The sequence below is a fragment of the Anser cygnoides genome, chromosome 4, assembly GCF_040182565.1.
Source record: "Anser cygnoides isolate HZ-2024a breed goose chromosome 4, Taihu_goose_T2T_genome, whole genome shotgun sequence".
Lineage (NCBI taxonomy): Eukaryota > Metazoa > Chordata > Aves > Anseriformes > Anatidae > Anser > Anser cygnoides.
The window spans coordinates 77558559-77574491 of record NC_089876.1 but is presented as its reverse complement, the minus strand read 5'-3'; the positions used below and the strand labels follow the sequence as shown (position 1 = coordinate 77574491).

At 43.2% G+C, this 15933-nt stretch overlaps 2 protein-coding genes across 10 annotated transcripts in view; one reads left to right on the top strand and one right to left on the bottom strand.

The window, feature by feature from the left end:
• LOC106038670 (alpha-protein kinase 1) overlaps positions 1-6454 on the bottom strand; it is a 43990-nt gene extending 37536 nt beyond the window's left edge. Inside the window, exons 1-3 of one of the 6 annotated variants that reach the window (XM_013185373.3) lie at positions 6327-6450; positions 5848-5956; positions 1530-2082 (exon numbers count right to left, since the gene is read on the bottom strand). The gene's annotated coding sequence lies outside the window, so the exon portion shown is untranslated. Of the gene's footprint in view, positions 1-1529; positions 5957-6326 lie in introns of all 6 variants that reach the window. The other 5 variants (XM_048066456.2, XM_048066457.2, XM_013185374.3 and 2 more) reach the window with 5 other exon arrangements.
• On the top strand, positions 6431-13369 carry TIFA (TRAF interacting protein with forkhead associated domain). 4 transcript variants are annotated; one of them, XM_013185382.3, is made up of 3 exons: positions 6440-6543; positions 7317-7564; positions 10419-13368. In XM_013185382.3, the coding sequence occupies exon 3, from the start codon at positions 10439-10441 to the stop codon at positions 10997-10999; it is 561 nt and encodes a 186-aa protein (XP_013040836.1). In that variant the 5' UTR covers positions 6440-6543; positions 7317-7564; positions 10419-10438; the 3' UTR covers positions 11000-13368. The 4 variants fall into 4 exon arrangements, with proteins under 4 accessions (XP_013040833.1, XP_013040836.1, XP_013040837.1 ...); XM_013185383.3 differs by having other exon boundaries at positions 6454-6543; positions 7320-7564; XM_013185379.3 differs by lacking the exon at positions 7317-7564 and having other exon boundaries at positions 6431-6543; positions 10419-13369.
• Positions 13370-15933: the final 2564 nt, after the last annotated feature.

Genomic DNA, 15933 nt, shown 5'->3' with positions numbered 1-15933 from the left:
GTTCGGGGCTTTTTAAACATATGTACCATATTAATCTTCAAAAATTCAAAAGACTGACATAAAACTGAAGGAGGAGAGCCACATTGAGCCTACTGGACTGCCAGTTGAAACTAACAGACAGAAAATGACAAAAAAAAAAAAGACAAAATGGCTCAGAAACACAAGTCAGAAATATTGTATCTCTGCAGGATTCATGCTGAAACTCATTTAAGCCCAAACATGCTATTTAGAGCAACAGAATGGCAGGCAGGGTGAGAATGCAGGATTGAACCAAGATCACACTTGTTACAGAAAACCCTGATTAAGATATTTTAAGATGTGGTGAGTTCTGTCTCTGCTGGAGAACTATAACATTATTAAAGTATTCACCAGCATTGGAAAAGTTACTTTTAAGTGTTTGTTGTTATCTTCTAAACTTTTCATGTAAGACTTCAAACCAGACCTTAATTTATTATAGATTGTGGTGATACTACAAACCTCACTTTTTCTTCAAGTAACAAACAGAATATAAAAGTTTGACTTCCAGCAGAGATATCAAGACACAATGCTCAATTTTGAGGGTTTACAATATTATGCAATGTTTGCTGTAGACATTACCATTTCATTAGCATATTCTACTTTACATGAAATCCAGCAATGAATGCTGTCCCTGATCTAAGGCTAATCCTCTTTAAAGAGCTACAGGCTATATTACATGTGGCCACAGCCACAGTTGTGCCACGGCTGAATCACTTTGAAGCCTATTGAACAGTGTTCCCTTGTGAGACTATACACAAACCCGTAAACCAATGCTGCCTGTGCTGTGAAATCCTACTGTTTTTCATCACCGAGATTTTTTTTGTAAGGGGCAAAAACCACTCTAGTCCCAAGTGAGGGAAGAGATACAAGGCTGCCTTCACCACCTCTAAATGACAAGTTACATCTGAAGCATATATGCCTGAGGTAATGCAAATACCTCGCTCCTAAACACCAATAAATGGCTCACAGGGATGCTCTGTCTCACAGACAGGCTTCTGAAATACGGCAGGTTACCATGGCTCAGTCTTTGAGGCTGACAGCCAATATAACCTGGAGTGGGAAGGAGATGGAAGGTGTTGAAGTGAGAATATTTACTGAAACGTGGCTCCCTCCTGTCTTCTCTTTCTGCATTTATTCCACCTCAGACCCCTTTCTGTGGAAAGGCTCAGGTTTATTTCAGCAGGCTTTGGTTCAGGCCTATTTTTTGGTCACTTAGTTTTAGGATGCCAGCTAGAAAGCAAGAGTGATATCACAATGACTGACCAGAAACTACAATTAAAGCCTACATCTGAGGAAAACTATATGCCATATATAAATAAAAGTTTATTTTAGGGCTTATTTTAACTCTTCAAAATAACTTTCATTTCACTGGAGTCTAGAACAATTGTCACAGTGTTTATATGCCAATGGATCTGCTTCAGAACAAAAGAAAAGAGATTTTCAATACAGAAAATATACCTTATCATTGTTAGAATCTTATCAATTCCCAATACAGTATTTAAAATACTCACCGCTAGACAAACTATGTGTTGCGATGCCTTTGATTAGAGCTGATATGTGGCCACCTTGAGAAACCACAGCTTTGGACAGTTTCCACAGTTTAGGTCTTTAGAACAGGAAAGAGCAAAGAGCAGAGAACATCAAGCTGAAGTGCGAGGGTTAGCATCGAGGGAGAACATACTTTCCTCAGCCGTAATCACTGCAGGGAACCTGAACTATTGTTTTAGTTCTTGCAAGGAGCACTCTCAGGTCTCTTAACGGCCAGAGCTGGTCAGTAGGATCATAAAGGTTAATAATTCCATCATGTAATAGTTGTAACTCACCAAGTCTTCTCTTGTTTAGATCGTCAGTGTGAGATTTGATATAAAAGACGGGCTTCCACGTGCATGCCCTCTATCGCACAGAGCTAAGCCAGGGTGTCTCACTGCATGCTGTGCTACCTACAGCGACACAGACTTCTCTTCAGCAAGCCTGTTTAAGGTCCAACCACATGTAGCTTGTGAATCTGATAAGGTCAACAACTGAGATATCAGGGAGACTCTCCAGGTGAGGTTCAGAGGTTATCTGCAGGCAGAAAAATGTCAGAACAATACATGGATTGCATACTTCTCGTAAGCAATTACAGAAGGAAAAGCTTTATCCGTATGCCAAGTATTTTCTCTTTCTGGTTTGAGTGAAGTTCCACAAAATAACAAACGCGAGACGTCTATGCCAGCTGTAAGTGTAGTGGCCTACAACCAGGGGATCAGAACTTCAACCAGTAAATCACCTCCAGGTAACAAAAGAAGGGAGATGACCACCAAATAACTGAAAGCTGGACTCCCAATTATTGGTAAACAAAGAGAACTCCAGTCGGCTCACTAACAAAAACCCCACAGCTTTCTAACTATTTTTAGAAAACACAGGGGACTCTTTTATTCAACAGCTAGGAGGAATGAGCACAGCTACAATCAGCAGCTGTGCACAGAGCACTCATCCCCAACACGTTCCTGTTACACAAATGATTTTTAATTTCCAGCTCTACTGAAATTCATTAAGACACTCTCCTCTGAGAAACGTGATGCTTCATCATGCCTAAGTCTGCAGTCTTTGTTCTAACTTAAAAAACAACAATAACAACAAAACAACAACAACAAACAAACAAACAAAAAAAAAAACAGGGAAGAGCTGACAGTTTTTCTTTTGTATTAGGGCTAAAAGATGATTTGCTTTTAATTTTGAGCAAGAAGCAAGCACCTGCTCTACGGCATCAAACCTCCCTCACTTTCCTTTTTCCACTCCTTATCCCATGAAAGCTGGACTTACAGAAGCTCTTTCCCACAGAGCTGCATGAACCTTCCTCCAAAGCCACAGCTGTCAATAAGAAGGGACTCCAAGGCACACGGAACATCTCCACCTCTTTTCACAGCATCCCCACTATATTTTATCTCTCTGGCCCTCAGTTATTTCTGCCAGTTATTTGTAAAGAGGGCAGCCATCCCTTAGCCAGAGTAAGGAGGGAAATGCTGAGGCCCTACTACTGGGTCAGTTCTCAAGGATCTTGCAGTGTGACGCCAACAGAGAGAAGTCTGTTCCACTTCCCAGCTTCTTCCTGGTACCTACCATACTTCCTTGCTGCCCTGTGACTGCGTGGCTCCATTTCACAGGTGTCTGGGCTTGAGCAGCAAGGGCAGACTGGAGAAGAAGTAGAAATAAGGACAGCAGGGAACAGGAAAGCACCCAGACAGAGGGAGAAAAGCCCCACTGACAAAACAAAGGGTGGAGGGAACAACAGAGTAGTAAGAAACAATATCAGGAGGATGGTGAGACAGAAGGACCACAGACAGCAAGAGAGGAAGGAGATGGAGAAGAAATTGGGGTAGCAGAGAGGCACAATAAAAATGAAGGGGAGAAGCTAGAGGGGGGAAAACCAGGACATGCCTGGAAGAAGGACAAAGGGCAGACGATGTGGACAGAAAGAACACGAGAACTGGGACAGCGGTGTAAGTAAAGTCCACCTCGTAAGAAAGGGTGCTCTTTGCTAGTCAGAATGAACTCCCTCAAACTGACTTTGTTCAGGTTGGATGAGAGGGAAATGGAAAAGTTCTTTTGTCCTGAGTAAAGAAGGCACAAAGAAGTAAATAAAACAAGGGGGGAAACTGCACTCCTTTTTCCTCTGGAATTTCTCTTCACTGCTTTGTGGTTCCTGCAAGTGCAACGTGAAATTTCAGTGAAAGCAACGCCTTCTTGTGCTTATCTCCTCCTCTCACACCGAGATCCAGCTGAATATCCTGCTTTATACTCGGACTGCATGTCTTTGAGGAGGGACTGTTTCTTTTCCCATTGAACAGGAGGCACTTGGCTGCTCTAAGGTCACAACAACTAATTGCAGAACCTAGCTATAGGTTGCTGCTTGCTCTGATATGCTTCTCCCAAATGAACTCTTGGAAGTTACCACTGAAATGACTACCATTAACTTGAAGTGTCAGAAGAGCTCTTGCAATACAAAATGCCATTTCCCGCTGCCTGATCAAACATTGCCACCTACCGGCCCCCCCACGCAAGCCTGTGCTGGACACTACGGGGATATTATTATTTCCCAGCACTGCGGATGTGCAAGCAAACGCATCCACCCGACAGCATTTCGTAGCCCAGGGCTGTGACTGTCCCTCCTGCTGCCTGGCTCTGCACATCCCCAAAGGGCTAAGGATGACCCAGGTCACCCCTGTGCTGCACAGGGGGACCAGTGCAGTGCAGTGGCTGCGTGCACCCCGCCACGGAGCTTGTCGGGGCCCATAAGGCACATGTCCAGCACCTCAAGGTGAGGTGCTCAGTGCTGGGGAGCAAGCAGACCGTGAGGGTTTTCAGAGACGTGCTGGGGGATGAGCAAATGGGGAGACCTGGGGAGACATGGGGTGGTAACTCAGCTATTGCACTCTTCACGGGCTGCCTGCTAAGCTTGCCATGCAAGGATGCACTTCAGATATGGTGTCTGAAGCAGGAGCACGCTGCTCATGTCACCTCTTGGTGAGCGTTCAACCCTACAGAACGATGGCATCTCAGCCTATTTGCCTTAAAAGCAAGAAGTCATGTGTTCGCATCCACTGCAAGCATTTTCTAAGGCAAAGTTTGACATAGAAGGTCTCACTTCAGCATTCACACAACACCGCTAAGAAAGCTACAGCACCAGGGAGTGAGAAACCCAGCTGCCAAAAGAGGGTCATCAGCAAAGCACAGAAATTGCACTCAGCATTTACAAGCTAGTTACCCGGCACACCTAAATCTCTCCTGTTGCATGGTGGCAAACCCGGTCTGAAGCTGTGACACCCACACCTGTAAGTCCAGCTATGGCAGGGCTGGGCAGAGCGGCAGTAAAATCTCAGCACCACTGAAATCAGGCCAGACCTGCTGTTGATCCAACAGGATAAGGACGCTTCCATGACGTTAAGGTAAACAGCAGAGAAAAATAGCAGGTGTCAGACTGGCCCAGGCTGTTTCTAGTCTCAGGTCTTGCCCTGCACATGGATCCACAGAACAGCTTTTAGGCAGAAAAAGAAACACAACTATGAAGAGTGGGATTCCTAAATATCCACACACCGTTATCAGTGAGTTCCCAGCTTTTGAATAGGCTAGGCAGATCACTAACCACTGTGCCACTTGCTCAATGGGCCAGAGCAAACAAAAAAAAAAACCAACAACCAATCCCAAAAGACCAAAACCTCACATTGGGATGCTTTACTGAACGTTCCTAAAACTTGTTAAAGCACTGGGAGGAAGTTTGGAGAATGGGTTTTCATGTTTAGTCACTTAGAAAGAATTAGCTGGAACACAGATATCCAAAGGGAGTGCTTTCACTCACCAACCCGGAATACACTTTCTATGATTCTTACGACCTAACATGAACTGCCCCAAAATAGGAAGAAACCAACTTCCCTTCAGTGACTCTCAGCTTCTCAAGACGTGATCCTGACTGAAAGCAACTTAAGAGTTCCTAGTATTTTTCCATTTTCCAGATTTGCCTGTTTGGGATCTAGACTTACCTGAAACCTTAGGAATCAGACCAAAGCTGTTAGAAAAACAGCACAACAACCAACCCTAACCACCTCAGTCTTTCAGCCTACCATAGTTACTCATTACAAATACATAATTAGCCCAAGCAGATAGCCTTGCTAATATGCCACTGATAAACACACAGACACACTGGATGCAGGAAACCATAAATTTAAAGTTACAAGCAGGCCTTTTTCAGGAACTTCCTTCTCCCTTATTACTGGCAAGGCAATGAACATGGGTGTCTGACGCACAGCCAGACAGAAGGCATCCCGAGAGGAAAGCACGGCTCCAACCCACTTCTATTTCCACGTCCAGCACTGTTGTTGCAATCCAGTCCCAGTGCCTCGTCCACTGCGCCACGCTGGCCAGCTCCGCAGGCTTTGCACTTCTATTTGCAGTTTCACTACTAAAGGAAATTCAATAATTAAAAAAAAAAAAAAAATGAAGTTAATGCAACATAGGAATGGACTCTAGTGCACCGAGTAACTATTTTTGTAGGAAGTGATTGCGGCTACACCCAAAAAGCCCCAGAAGGACAGAGTGCTGGGGATTTTCTGTTTCAGGGGGAAGGCTGGGGTCATTTTGCTGAGGCTGGCAGCATTTCAGCCAGCGCGAGACTTAGGGACGGGAGGAGCAATAAATCCAGTCCCAGACATCTCCTGTATGAAGTCATACAGAGCTGTGTCAAATTAAGAAACTGATAGTAAAGACGTAGTTGGAGTGAGGCTAGCTAATGCCGGAAAAATTTGAAATAAACAGGAAGAGCACTGACATACCTTGGCGGCTACAATTGAAATAACCTCACCGGGAAAGCTCTCTCCTCGCACCGAGGCCTTGTAAATCGGCTGGATCCGGAAACAAAGGTCTGACAGGAATTACAACAGGCAGCACATGCTGCGCGTTGCACAACGCTGTGCTTTCCAGAAGGCGGCCGAGCCCTGGTGCAGCACCAGCACACGCGCCCAGCCCGCCTGCTGCAGCCCCGGCGTGCTGGTAAGTGAGCGAGCGGCTTCAGGGAATCGCTTCTCCTGCTCTGCTTCTCAGCAGGCTCCCTGCGAAACCGGGTCTGAGCCCTTCGGGTGGGCGCAGAGGGAGCCAGGCGTATGTAGCAGATCTATCGGGACTGATAAAAGCTATTACAGGAGTACGGTAGCGAAAGAACTTAGCAAACTATAGGTGATTTACCTGTCTATTGAACAAATAAAGGGAGCCTGTAAATGAAATACAGCTCATATGAACTGGCACAGGTATTTAACTGCGTAGGCTCCATCTTCCAGTACTTATCGAGGCACACCACCTTTCAGTCACAGCGCTACAGGTACACAGAGTAGTGAAGGACTGAGACCAAGACAAATCCTTTTTCTCTGTGCGCTGCCTCTCGTTCCGTGTGTGGGAGTAATCTTGCTTAATAAGTAAAATGGAGCAGCTGAAGGGGAGGGAATAGCTCATTTTTCCTACCAGGTGGCAGGGTTGCATCAGGATTTCTAGTGAAATGGATTTTCAGCTCAGCTTGGTTTAGCAGCAAGGAGAGGAGGCAGTGCAATGAAGCTGAACCACCGCTGCTTAGAGCACAGGAAAATAACTGAACACTTCTTAATATCTTTAAAACATTATCAGTGAACTATTACTTTGAAAGCATGCCTTGTAGTTACTACATCTTTTTTGTGTTCAAAGTGTTAATCTGGGAGGTGGGGAGTGAAATTGAAACTACTTGAATTCTTCTGAAAGCTTAACCTGCTACCTCTGTGGCATATGCTTCTTGCCAGCAGTGTTACTACTGGTTCGAGAAAAGTCCTCGATGAAGGTGAGATTTTCGGGTGCCCACACAAGACCCCAGCTGAAGCTGTGCAGAGCAGAGCCTGGCTGTTCTCAAGGCGTGAGCCACCCGCGGCCACCTCCACCCCTGGGGCCCGAGCTCCCGACCGCATCCCGGCCCTCGGGTCCCCAGCTCCTGCCAGCTGCTCCCTCACGGCCCTGTGCCGCCATTTCAGTCCTACGGGGCCCACAGCCGCAGGTGAGGAGGGGTCCGGGCCCCTGTGGCGGCCTGGGGTGGTGGGGGAAAGTGAAAGGGCCTCTGTGGGCTGACAAAGGCCGGCATGGCTCCTGCTGCCACGCAGCTTTGTGGATTGTTTGAACACCGGTGAGCAGTCCGGCCTGGGTGGCAGCTGGTTGGGTTGTCTGCTTCAGTATCTTCTGGCTTAGGTGGCTGTGCTGGCACCTGAGCTTCCCTTGCAATAGCTGCGGCCAGTGTCGTGAGCAGATGGCTGCGTTTCGTGGGTGAAAGGCTGCAGGGTGGCACGGGTCCCCGCGCAGACGCCCCGCTTTGTGCCTGTGGGACCGCGAGCGAGCTGCAGTTTGAGCACACCCTCTTGTAACTACAGCACAGGTTGTTTTAACGTGACTAAGGCTGCAGGCACTGAGCACTCCAAAGTTAGGAGCCGTCAGGACATTTGCCTGGGGTACGTTTGCTTTCTGTGCACACCTGTGTGGTTGGTGTACATTGGTGAGGTGGTGCTGGAGGATCGTCTGCATTAGACACCCAACACACAGAACAAACCTGGCTGTGGACAAACAGGCTGTGAAGTAAGCTGCTGGCTGTCAGCCTCCCATGCTCTCCCTTGCCAGTGGTGGAAGATAGGCTGGCAGCCTGGTGTTTCTGGAGTATGGGAAGGAGAGCTGTGCGTAGGCAGCCTTCTTGAAAACCTCATTCTGCACCACCCCTGCCCTAGGGTTCGTGGTCACTTAAAATAAAAGGTAAATAACAAAATGGATGTTACTCTTTTTCTTGGTGTGCATGCTGAAGCCTTACGTGCTACTCTGCAGAAGCAGATTGGCAGAGTGGTCTGAACTCTGACCTGAAGGTAGAGAGCTAGAGCTCTTGCCTGTGTTGCTAAACACCCACCTCGAAGCCCTGTAGGTCTCAAGTTAGGTAACCGTGTTTGCAATTCTCAGTGTCACTCCTCTGCGTCTAAAAATAGGGATATTTATGCACACTGAAAGAAATGATGTTGAGAGAAGGGAAAATGGTAAAATCATGACTGTTTGACACAAGCAAAAGTACAGACAACCGCACCACAGTGGGCTACCTTACAGTTGCAGGAGAAATCTTGATTTTCAGTATGGAAAGTTTCCTTCTCCAGAGAGCATTCTCCAAAACCTTTTTGCTGCCCCATACAATCTAGCAATGAAAAACTCTTTCAGTATTTGTTTGGCATCAAACTCAGCCCAAGACTTGAGACAGAAAACTGTTTCTATAGGCTGATTTGTGAACTAAATGAAACGATGTGGTTTTTCCCGTTAGCCAAAGCTGACCTCGTGTAGCATCTTGCAACCTCTTATTGGAGTGAAACAGTCAAGGGCAAAAGGAAGCGCAGGAGAAAACGGCCCATCCTCCTGCTCACATAGCTCAGCCAGCTACCTGGGGCTGAGCCATACGCCTGGAATGAGGGATGGACACTGATGCCACTGAAGCATGCCTTTTACATGTGACAAAGGAGTAACCTGCCACCAGGGTGTCCGTTTATACCTCTGTCAAATGTATGGGTTATATGTTCTACTTGGTTTTAAAGTGAACTCTGAGATCTACTTGAAATTTTATATTCCTCTAATTATCTGAGCTTGGTAGAAGCACTGTGGTAGCCCCCTTCAGTAGGCAAGCTGTGGTAGCTACACTTCTGTATGAGACCTGCTGCTGTTATTGCGCCAAAGGTCTACGAAGAGGTTTCTGGGTTTCCACTGAGCAGCACACTGATACACAATGAATTGTGCTTGGGGATTATTTACAGTGGTATAATTAAGCCTTGAAAAGAAGAAGTCGGAATTCTTTGCTGCACTGATGTCTCAGATAGCCATAAAACAACAGGTTAAATTGTAAGCTTTATTCAGCATGATTCAATGAATACAGCTGGTAAAGATAACTCGATAGCCATAAAACAACAGGTTAAATTGTAAGCTTTATTCAGCATGATTCAATGAATAGAGCTGGAAAAGATAGCTCAGAACTGGTGTGACTTGTTGGGAACTTAGTGAGATGTAAGAGAAACATTGCAAACATATTCACTGTTTGATTCCAATAGCCGCTCACAAATAATGCATTTTAATAATGCACTTCTCTGACCAGCACCTGAGAACTCATTCTCAGGTTACATAGCCTTTTCTTTCTTCAGACTAAGTTTATGTGCAGGAAAATACAAGCCTTCCACGTACAGAGGACTAGATTACAATGTTTCCTGAGGTGTGTCGTAGATTTATATTTGGATGCACTGTGGTAACTCAGACATCGGAACAGAATTTAGTTCCTAAGCAAGTAGCTCTGTGCTGCGTTTCAAAAGGTACCCCCCCCCAAAAACAAACAAACAAACAAAACCCTTATTTGTTAGTTCTAATGCCTAATTAGGTACTTTTGCACTGGAGAGCTGGGATTTTCCAGTAGGCAACAGGGAAATTCCCAGAACTGGAGACAATTCTTCTTTTGTGTCTCTGACCTTCTAGCTTTTCCAAGAATTTTACGTACTGCCACATCAGTCATTTCTACATATTCCATTTAGTTTCATACATGAAGTAAACCGACTAAAGAGCCAAAATGCCACTTTCTACCCCTTTGAAATATTACTGACTATACTCATTTTGCATTTGTTAAAGTTATTTGTCCCCTACTGAGTCTTTGATGGAGGGGTAGGAAATGATGGTTTTCATGGACTGGGTGTGCTCAACTCCCACTTCTTTGTTCCAGTGTTTACTGCTAGACAATTTGCTATGATGTACATAGGCTCACTATGCAATAGCATATTAAGTACTTTATTACCAAAAAAATAGTCTTGTATGGCATTGCAGTGACTTCATCCTGTGATTTTACATTTTTCTCGTAGCTTTGAGAATTCATTTCATCATGACCTCTTATGAAGAAGCTGAAACTGAGGAAACAGCAGCATGCCTCCACATGACTTTTTATCATCCTTGCCAAGACGACAAGATGATGTTTCGCTGCCTGAATTTCTGTAAGCGAGAACAGGTCAGGGCAGACGAAATGGCCAAGTTTGGCCGCGACCCTAACATCTGCCATTATAACTTGGTGGATACTCGTGTTTCTCGGATTCAGTTTTCACTGCAGTTCTACAGAAAGCCTAACAGCTCAGACTTGTGTTTTGAGATAAAGAACATGAGCAAGAAAACAAAACTGTTTGTGGACCACACAGAACTGGGTTACTTAAACAAAATCGACCTGCCATGGAAGTGCATCGTTTGTTTTGGGGACTACCAGATTTTAATGGAGATTCAAGAAGGGGAGTCCTTGGATTATTTTGAGACTCACTTACACTTGGCAAAAGCACCAATTTTACAAGAAAAATGCATTCCATTGCTACAACCCATACCCGAGAACAGCTTTATCCCATCGTTTCCTTCCCAAGGCAAAAGCCCTATAGAGATTGATGAAAACGAGTCATGCTAGCAGAGAGAAAGAGGCTGGATGAGATTTTGAACCTGTGAAACCTGCATGGTTTAGGAGCAGAAGGCCATTATCTCAGCCTACTTTTTCATGGTTCTCGCTGCTGTACATCAGTCCTCTTACTGTTTTCAATACCACGACATACTTTGTTGAACAGAAACAAATTCCTGCCACTGTCTTTACCAGGGCATACGTTCTCTCTGATCTCCACTGTTTTCCACGTAAACATATGAGAGACACTTAGAGCCACTCCAGTCCATGGTAGCAGATTCAGTTCAAGAACTGTGACCACATGCCTCGAAGACGTATTTAACAGCTTTTAATGTAGAGCATTCGGAACAATATTTTAGCCACGATGTTGGTTAGCTAAGGAGGGATGTAATGTCTTGCTGCATTTATTATACTTTTTTTTTTTTTTTTTTTGCTTTTGACATTAAGCTCTGAACAGTATTTTCAAGCCTAGGTTGTAACTTCCCAGATTTTGCAGCTTAGAAGTACTTTGTCAGCATAGCATTTTTAAGTTAATGTTTATACTAACTTTGCACAGAAATCTTCTTTCTATTTGGGATTAAAATATATGTTTTTTTTTGCCAGTAAAGTGTTTTTGCTTGTGAATGTAAATAAACATGCAATATTTGTGATTGTGTTATGTAAAGACCCAGCTAAATATTGTAGTAAAACATTTGGTTGTCCAGTAAGGATTTGTCCTTTTGTACAAGTATGGTTTAAAAACACTTGTGTGATTAAAGTCACTTCTAGGACAGTCCAGAGAAGGAACTTTCACTGCCAGTATTCTGGGCTTGCAGAAAGTAGTGCTGCTCCAAGACAAGAGTCGACTAAAATGCTTTCAGCAAGCCTTCTCCCTATTCTGCCCCCTCACTTCCCACCCACCTTGCACTCTTACAGTTTTATTTTCAGGTGGGTTTTTCTCACCTTTTTTTTTTTATTTATTTTTTATTTTTTTAAGGGGCTCAGCATTTCATTAGCACTTCCTTTTTGTCAGGTGATTTCGATAGTTTGAAAGACACTAGAAAGGCATAGAATAGGCACACATTTTAGCCTCCAGCATTAGCATCTGCTCCATAACCTATCCTAAACATTCAGTAGATCAGTCTCCTGCCCTATACACATCCATCCTTACCACTGTACAGCACTGAAGAACTTAGTTTACCTTTGCAACATACTGCTATTGACTCCAAACCCATCTGTCTGAGGAATTCTGGGATAACGTTTACATTTAAGGTGTTTCCTTTTAACTTCCTAAACATTGAGAATGCCTTTCAACTTTATTCATTACAAGAAAACCAGGATTATAACGGAGGGTAGAATTGTTGAATTACACAACATACTCTAAGATTAAGAGAAACAACCACAAGCGAGAGAAAAGAGAGAGTCTCATCCTTGCCAAAAATACCTTGTTCCCATGTTTTCTACCCTTTGAAGTAGCCTCTGATACCTGCTGCAGTCTTTGGGCTAGACGTGCAAAGCAAGACTCAGCTGCCACCTCAGCACCAATGCCTCTACCACACGCCCAGCACCTCAGCCTAACCAAAGCAGCCCAACAAGAATCACCACGCTACCGGCCATGGCGCTACCGGCTGCAGGCTTCTAAAGCCATGGGCTGGTTGGCTTTTTGTATTTTTGATCCGAGTCTTCCTACTCTGTAGTTAGGCAGTGGCAAATAGCCTGCAAGTGCAAGCTGTCTGGAAAAAGAGCATGATGAAAACACAGTCTGAAAGAAGCGCTTACACATAAAAGCTTTTATGTGAAGTCAACCTCTCATCTAAAATGCATGGGATTTCTTAAGTTCACAAATTTGGCTCGCGTCTGAGGGAAGAGGGAGTGTTTTACATTTCCAGTAAACAGCACTCTTCCCATTACTGCTCTTAAATGATTTCAGATGACATGCAAGTTCTTGTTTCATATCGCTTGGACTTCAAAAACCAGCACTGTTACCGCCACTAGGCAGTATCGTTACACAACTTCTATTCACTGGCCCTGTCACACAGGACATTTCCATGTGTCTCCGATCATATTCATCGCTTACATTTTCTGTGCTGTTATCTACAGGGAAAAAATAACCTCAGTCACAACTTTTCAAGTGGAGTATGTAAACAGAAGCGGCTACAACCTACTTACCATCTTCTGGCTGTTCTGCAGAGGTCACAGTACTGCATCTCGGTACGTTTTGTACACGCTGTACGGGGAGAGGGGCTCCGTGGCTAGCCATAGATCCAGAGCGGTGCATTCTGTAGGCACGTCTCCAGGAGCCAGGAGAAAATACTGACCCGAGGAATGCGAAACAAACAGAGGTTTCCAAACCTCACATCATTCCTACAACTATGTTTACCTGGGGTAAGAATCAATCCCAAAATATGCATTAAAAATGAATTTTTCTTGAGCTATGCTATCAAAAGCTAGCACAGCCTCTCACGGCACTGAAGATCACAGAAAAAATAACAGAAAGGCTTAGTTCTGATTCCCTTCCAAAGCTGGAATATTGTCACCTTCCTTAAAAACATATACACAACCCCCAAACAGTACTGTAGAAAGAAATTAAAAATAATCAATTCTATGATAGATGTCAACCAACAAGATATCGAAAGGGACGTATTGTGTTCCAGACACGCACACATCTGATGAATGTCTCTACTGTATACTAGTTATTAACATGTGTCTGGTAACAGAAGAAAGTATCAGTGGCATGTTCTCAATAAATCTGCACAGACTGCAAGAAATTTCAAGACCTTAGGAGCACTGTTCCATAAAGCCATTATTAAATGTAATTTCACATCTAAAATAAAAATTACTTACATCAAAAAAAAAAAAAAGAAAGCCAGGCAGGCATAATGAGAATGGATTTTGACAGAATGATTTTTTTCATCTTAGATACATGTTTCTATCACAATTTCCACTCTCTATATTATACAGCAAAATAGTTTTGTGCTGTTTCAATGAACTTTCAAGCCTCAACGTCATTAAACACAGTCAAACTCTTTCAGATAACATACTCAGTGAAGGAGAACCAGCTGCACAGATTAGAAACTATCTGGATTACTTTCAGTGATTGCATATAACGTAGAAGTAAATTTAATTGTCATTTTAAAATCAAGGATTATTGCACATACTTTAGTAACGTGCCAAAGTCAACATCTTCAAGTCTATTAAAGTGATTGCAAAAAACCATAGAGCATTTTGCATGAATCATACTGTTGGAACAGAGAATAGCAACACACATGATGAAAAAACGTTAACTAGGAAACAATCAGCCACTCTTTGATAAATCAGCAGTAGTTTCCATAGAGGTCCCAGTATTAAAAAAAATAATCAAGAAATGTCATAGGAAAACAACTCATTAGCAACCCAAAAAGCACTGTATAAAATAAACATTTTGAAAATGAGCAGGTTCAGAAAATGGTACATAGCCAGCACTCTTATTGAGAAGCTAGTTGACCATGATTTTTGAATTAATGGATGAAAAAAAAAATATTTAAGATCCATTTTCATAATATGCAGGCTCTATAGCATCATCTGTAAGATCATCTATAACAGCTTTCATTGTAATGTAGCCAAAGGTCTATTTCATTTTAGAAGTTGGTGTAAAGTAAAACAACAATAATGTAAAAACTCATTTTCATTTAGGAAAGGCAGCTAGAAAACTTGTTGTTCTTTAGTAAATACTCTCCGGAGTCTGATCCTTCAATTCACGATGATTCTTCCAACATTCTTCACAAATAATTTATTTGGGCATCACATAATCCCCACATTTTGAGCAAAAAGACCTGACCTAGCCTTCCATTAAATTGACTACGCAAGTGTCAGTTTTATCCTATTGACTTGAATCAAAGTTATAGTTGACATGCTGTCAATTAATGATAAGACGACCTCTAGATAAAAGATCTCAGACATACCTAGATTACGAATAAAATTTACTTACAGTTCAGATTAAGTGGATTCCAAGTAGAAGACCTCATATTCTGAATATTAATGGAGTTACTCAGCTGTTTACAAAAATATGAAAGGGGTGGGGAACATAACTGGCAAGAGTTTAATTAAAAAACACGGTATGATGTTTAGTTTTATTACTACTACTACTTTTAGGTTATATGCTCAAGTCTCTTGTTCCAGTTTGGTCCAGAGGGAAAAAGAAGTTATGCACCTACAGTAGGAGGACAACATCAAAGTGCCTAGGAGGCTACATAAAGCTGCCAACTGAAGTCACACAGCAACAATATAACTTCCCCTTTATAGAATTTAGCTGATACCCTGAAGACACTTTTTGTCTTCCAGATGATCAGTGCGAATTCTCCTGTCTACCTCCTTTATTGCCACACACACCCCCCCGCCTAGAAGTTGCCATTGGTCATATATTGCTATCTCAACTGGAAGAATTACATGCACTTAGGCAGCTAGCATTTTTTTGTGATTTTCTGTAATTTTTCACTTGGATCAGCTATCCCAGCATTCACAATTGTAGAATACTAGAAGACCGCTCTGTAACACTAACTTTATGCCTAACCAAGCAACTCTGATAGACTGCCCAGATAATCGTCAAATGATTTCACGTTTGGTAATGGCATATTAGCAAAGAAACATGCATAAGCAGGTGAACAACTTAATAAAAAAACCTCTTCCATGGCAGTAAATATTATAATTAAAAACAAACAAAAAACCAAACCAACAACACTATTACCCATATACAGACACAACCAGCAAAGACAATTAAAATGGTGTATTAAATAAGACAGAAACGAGAACAGGGAAGCTGCTTGCATTACACAAGCACGTTTATCTTTCCTTCCTTTGAAGCATCATGGTGCAGCTACTTCTTTCTCATAGCAGGGCTCCACACTCCAGGTTTCTCAAGTCCTCTATTGCTGCAACTTGTCAGAGCTTCCTTTCCAAAGCAGCAGGTCTCAATGAAGGGCTGTTAAGGA

What these genes read in the sequence shown, in the direction of transcription:
- TIFA (XM_013185379.3), top strand. Translation starts at nt 10,439, where the DNA reads ATGACCTCTTATGAAGAAGCTGAAACTGAGGAAACAGCAGCATGCCTC.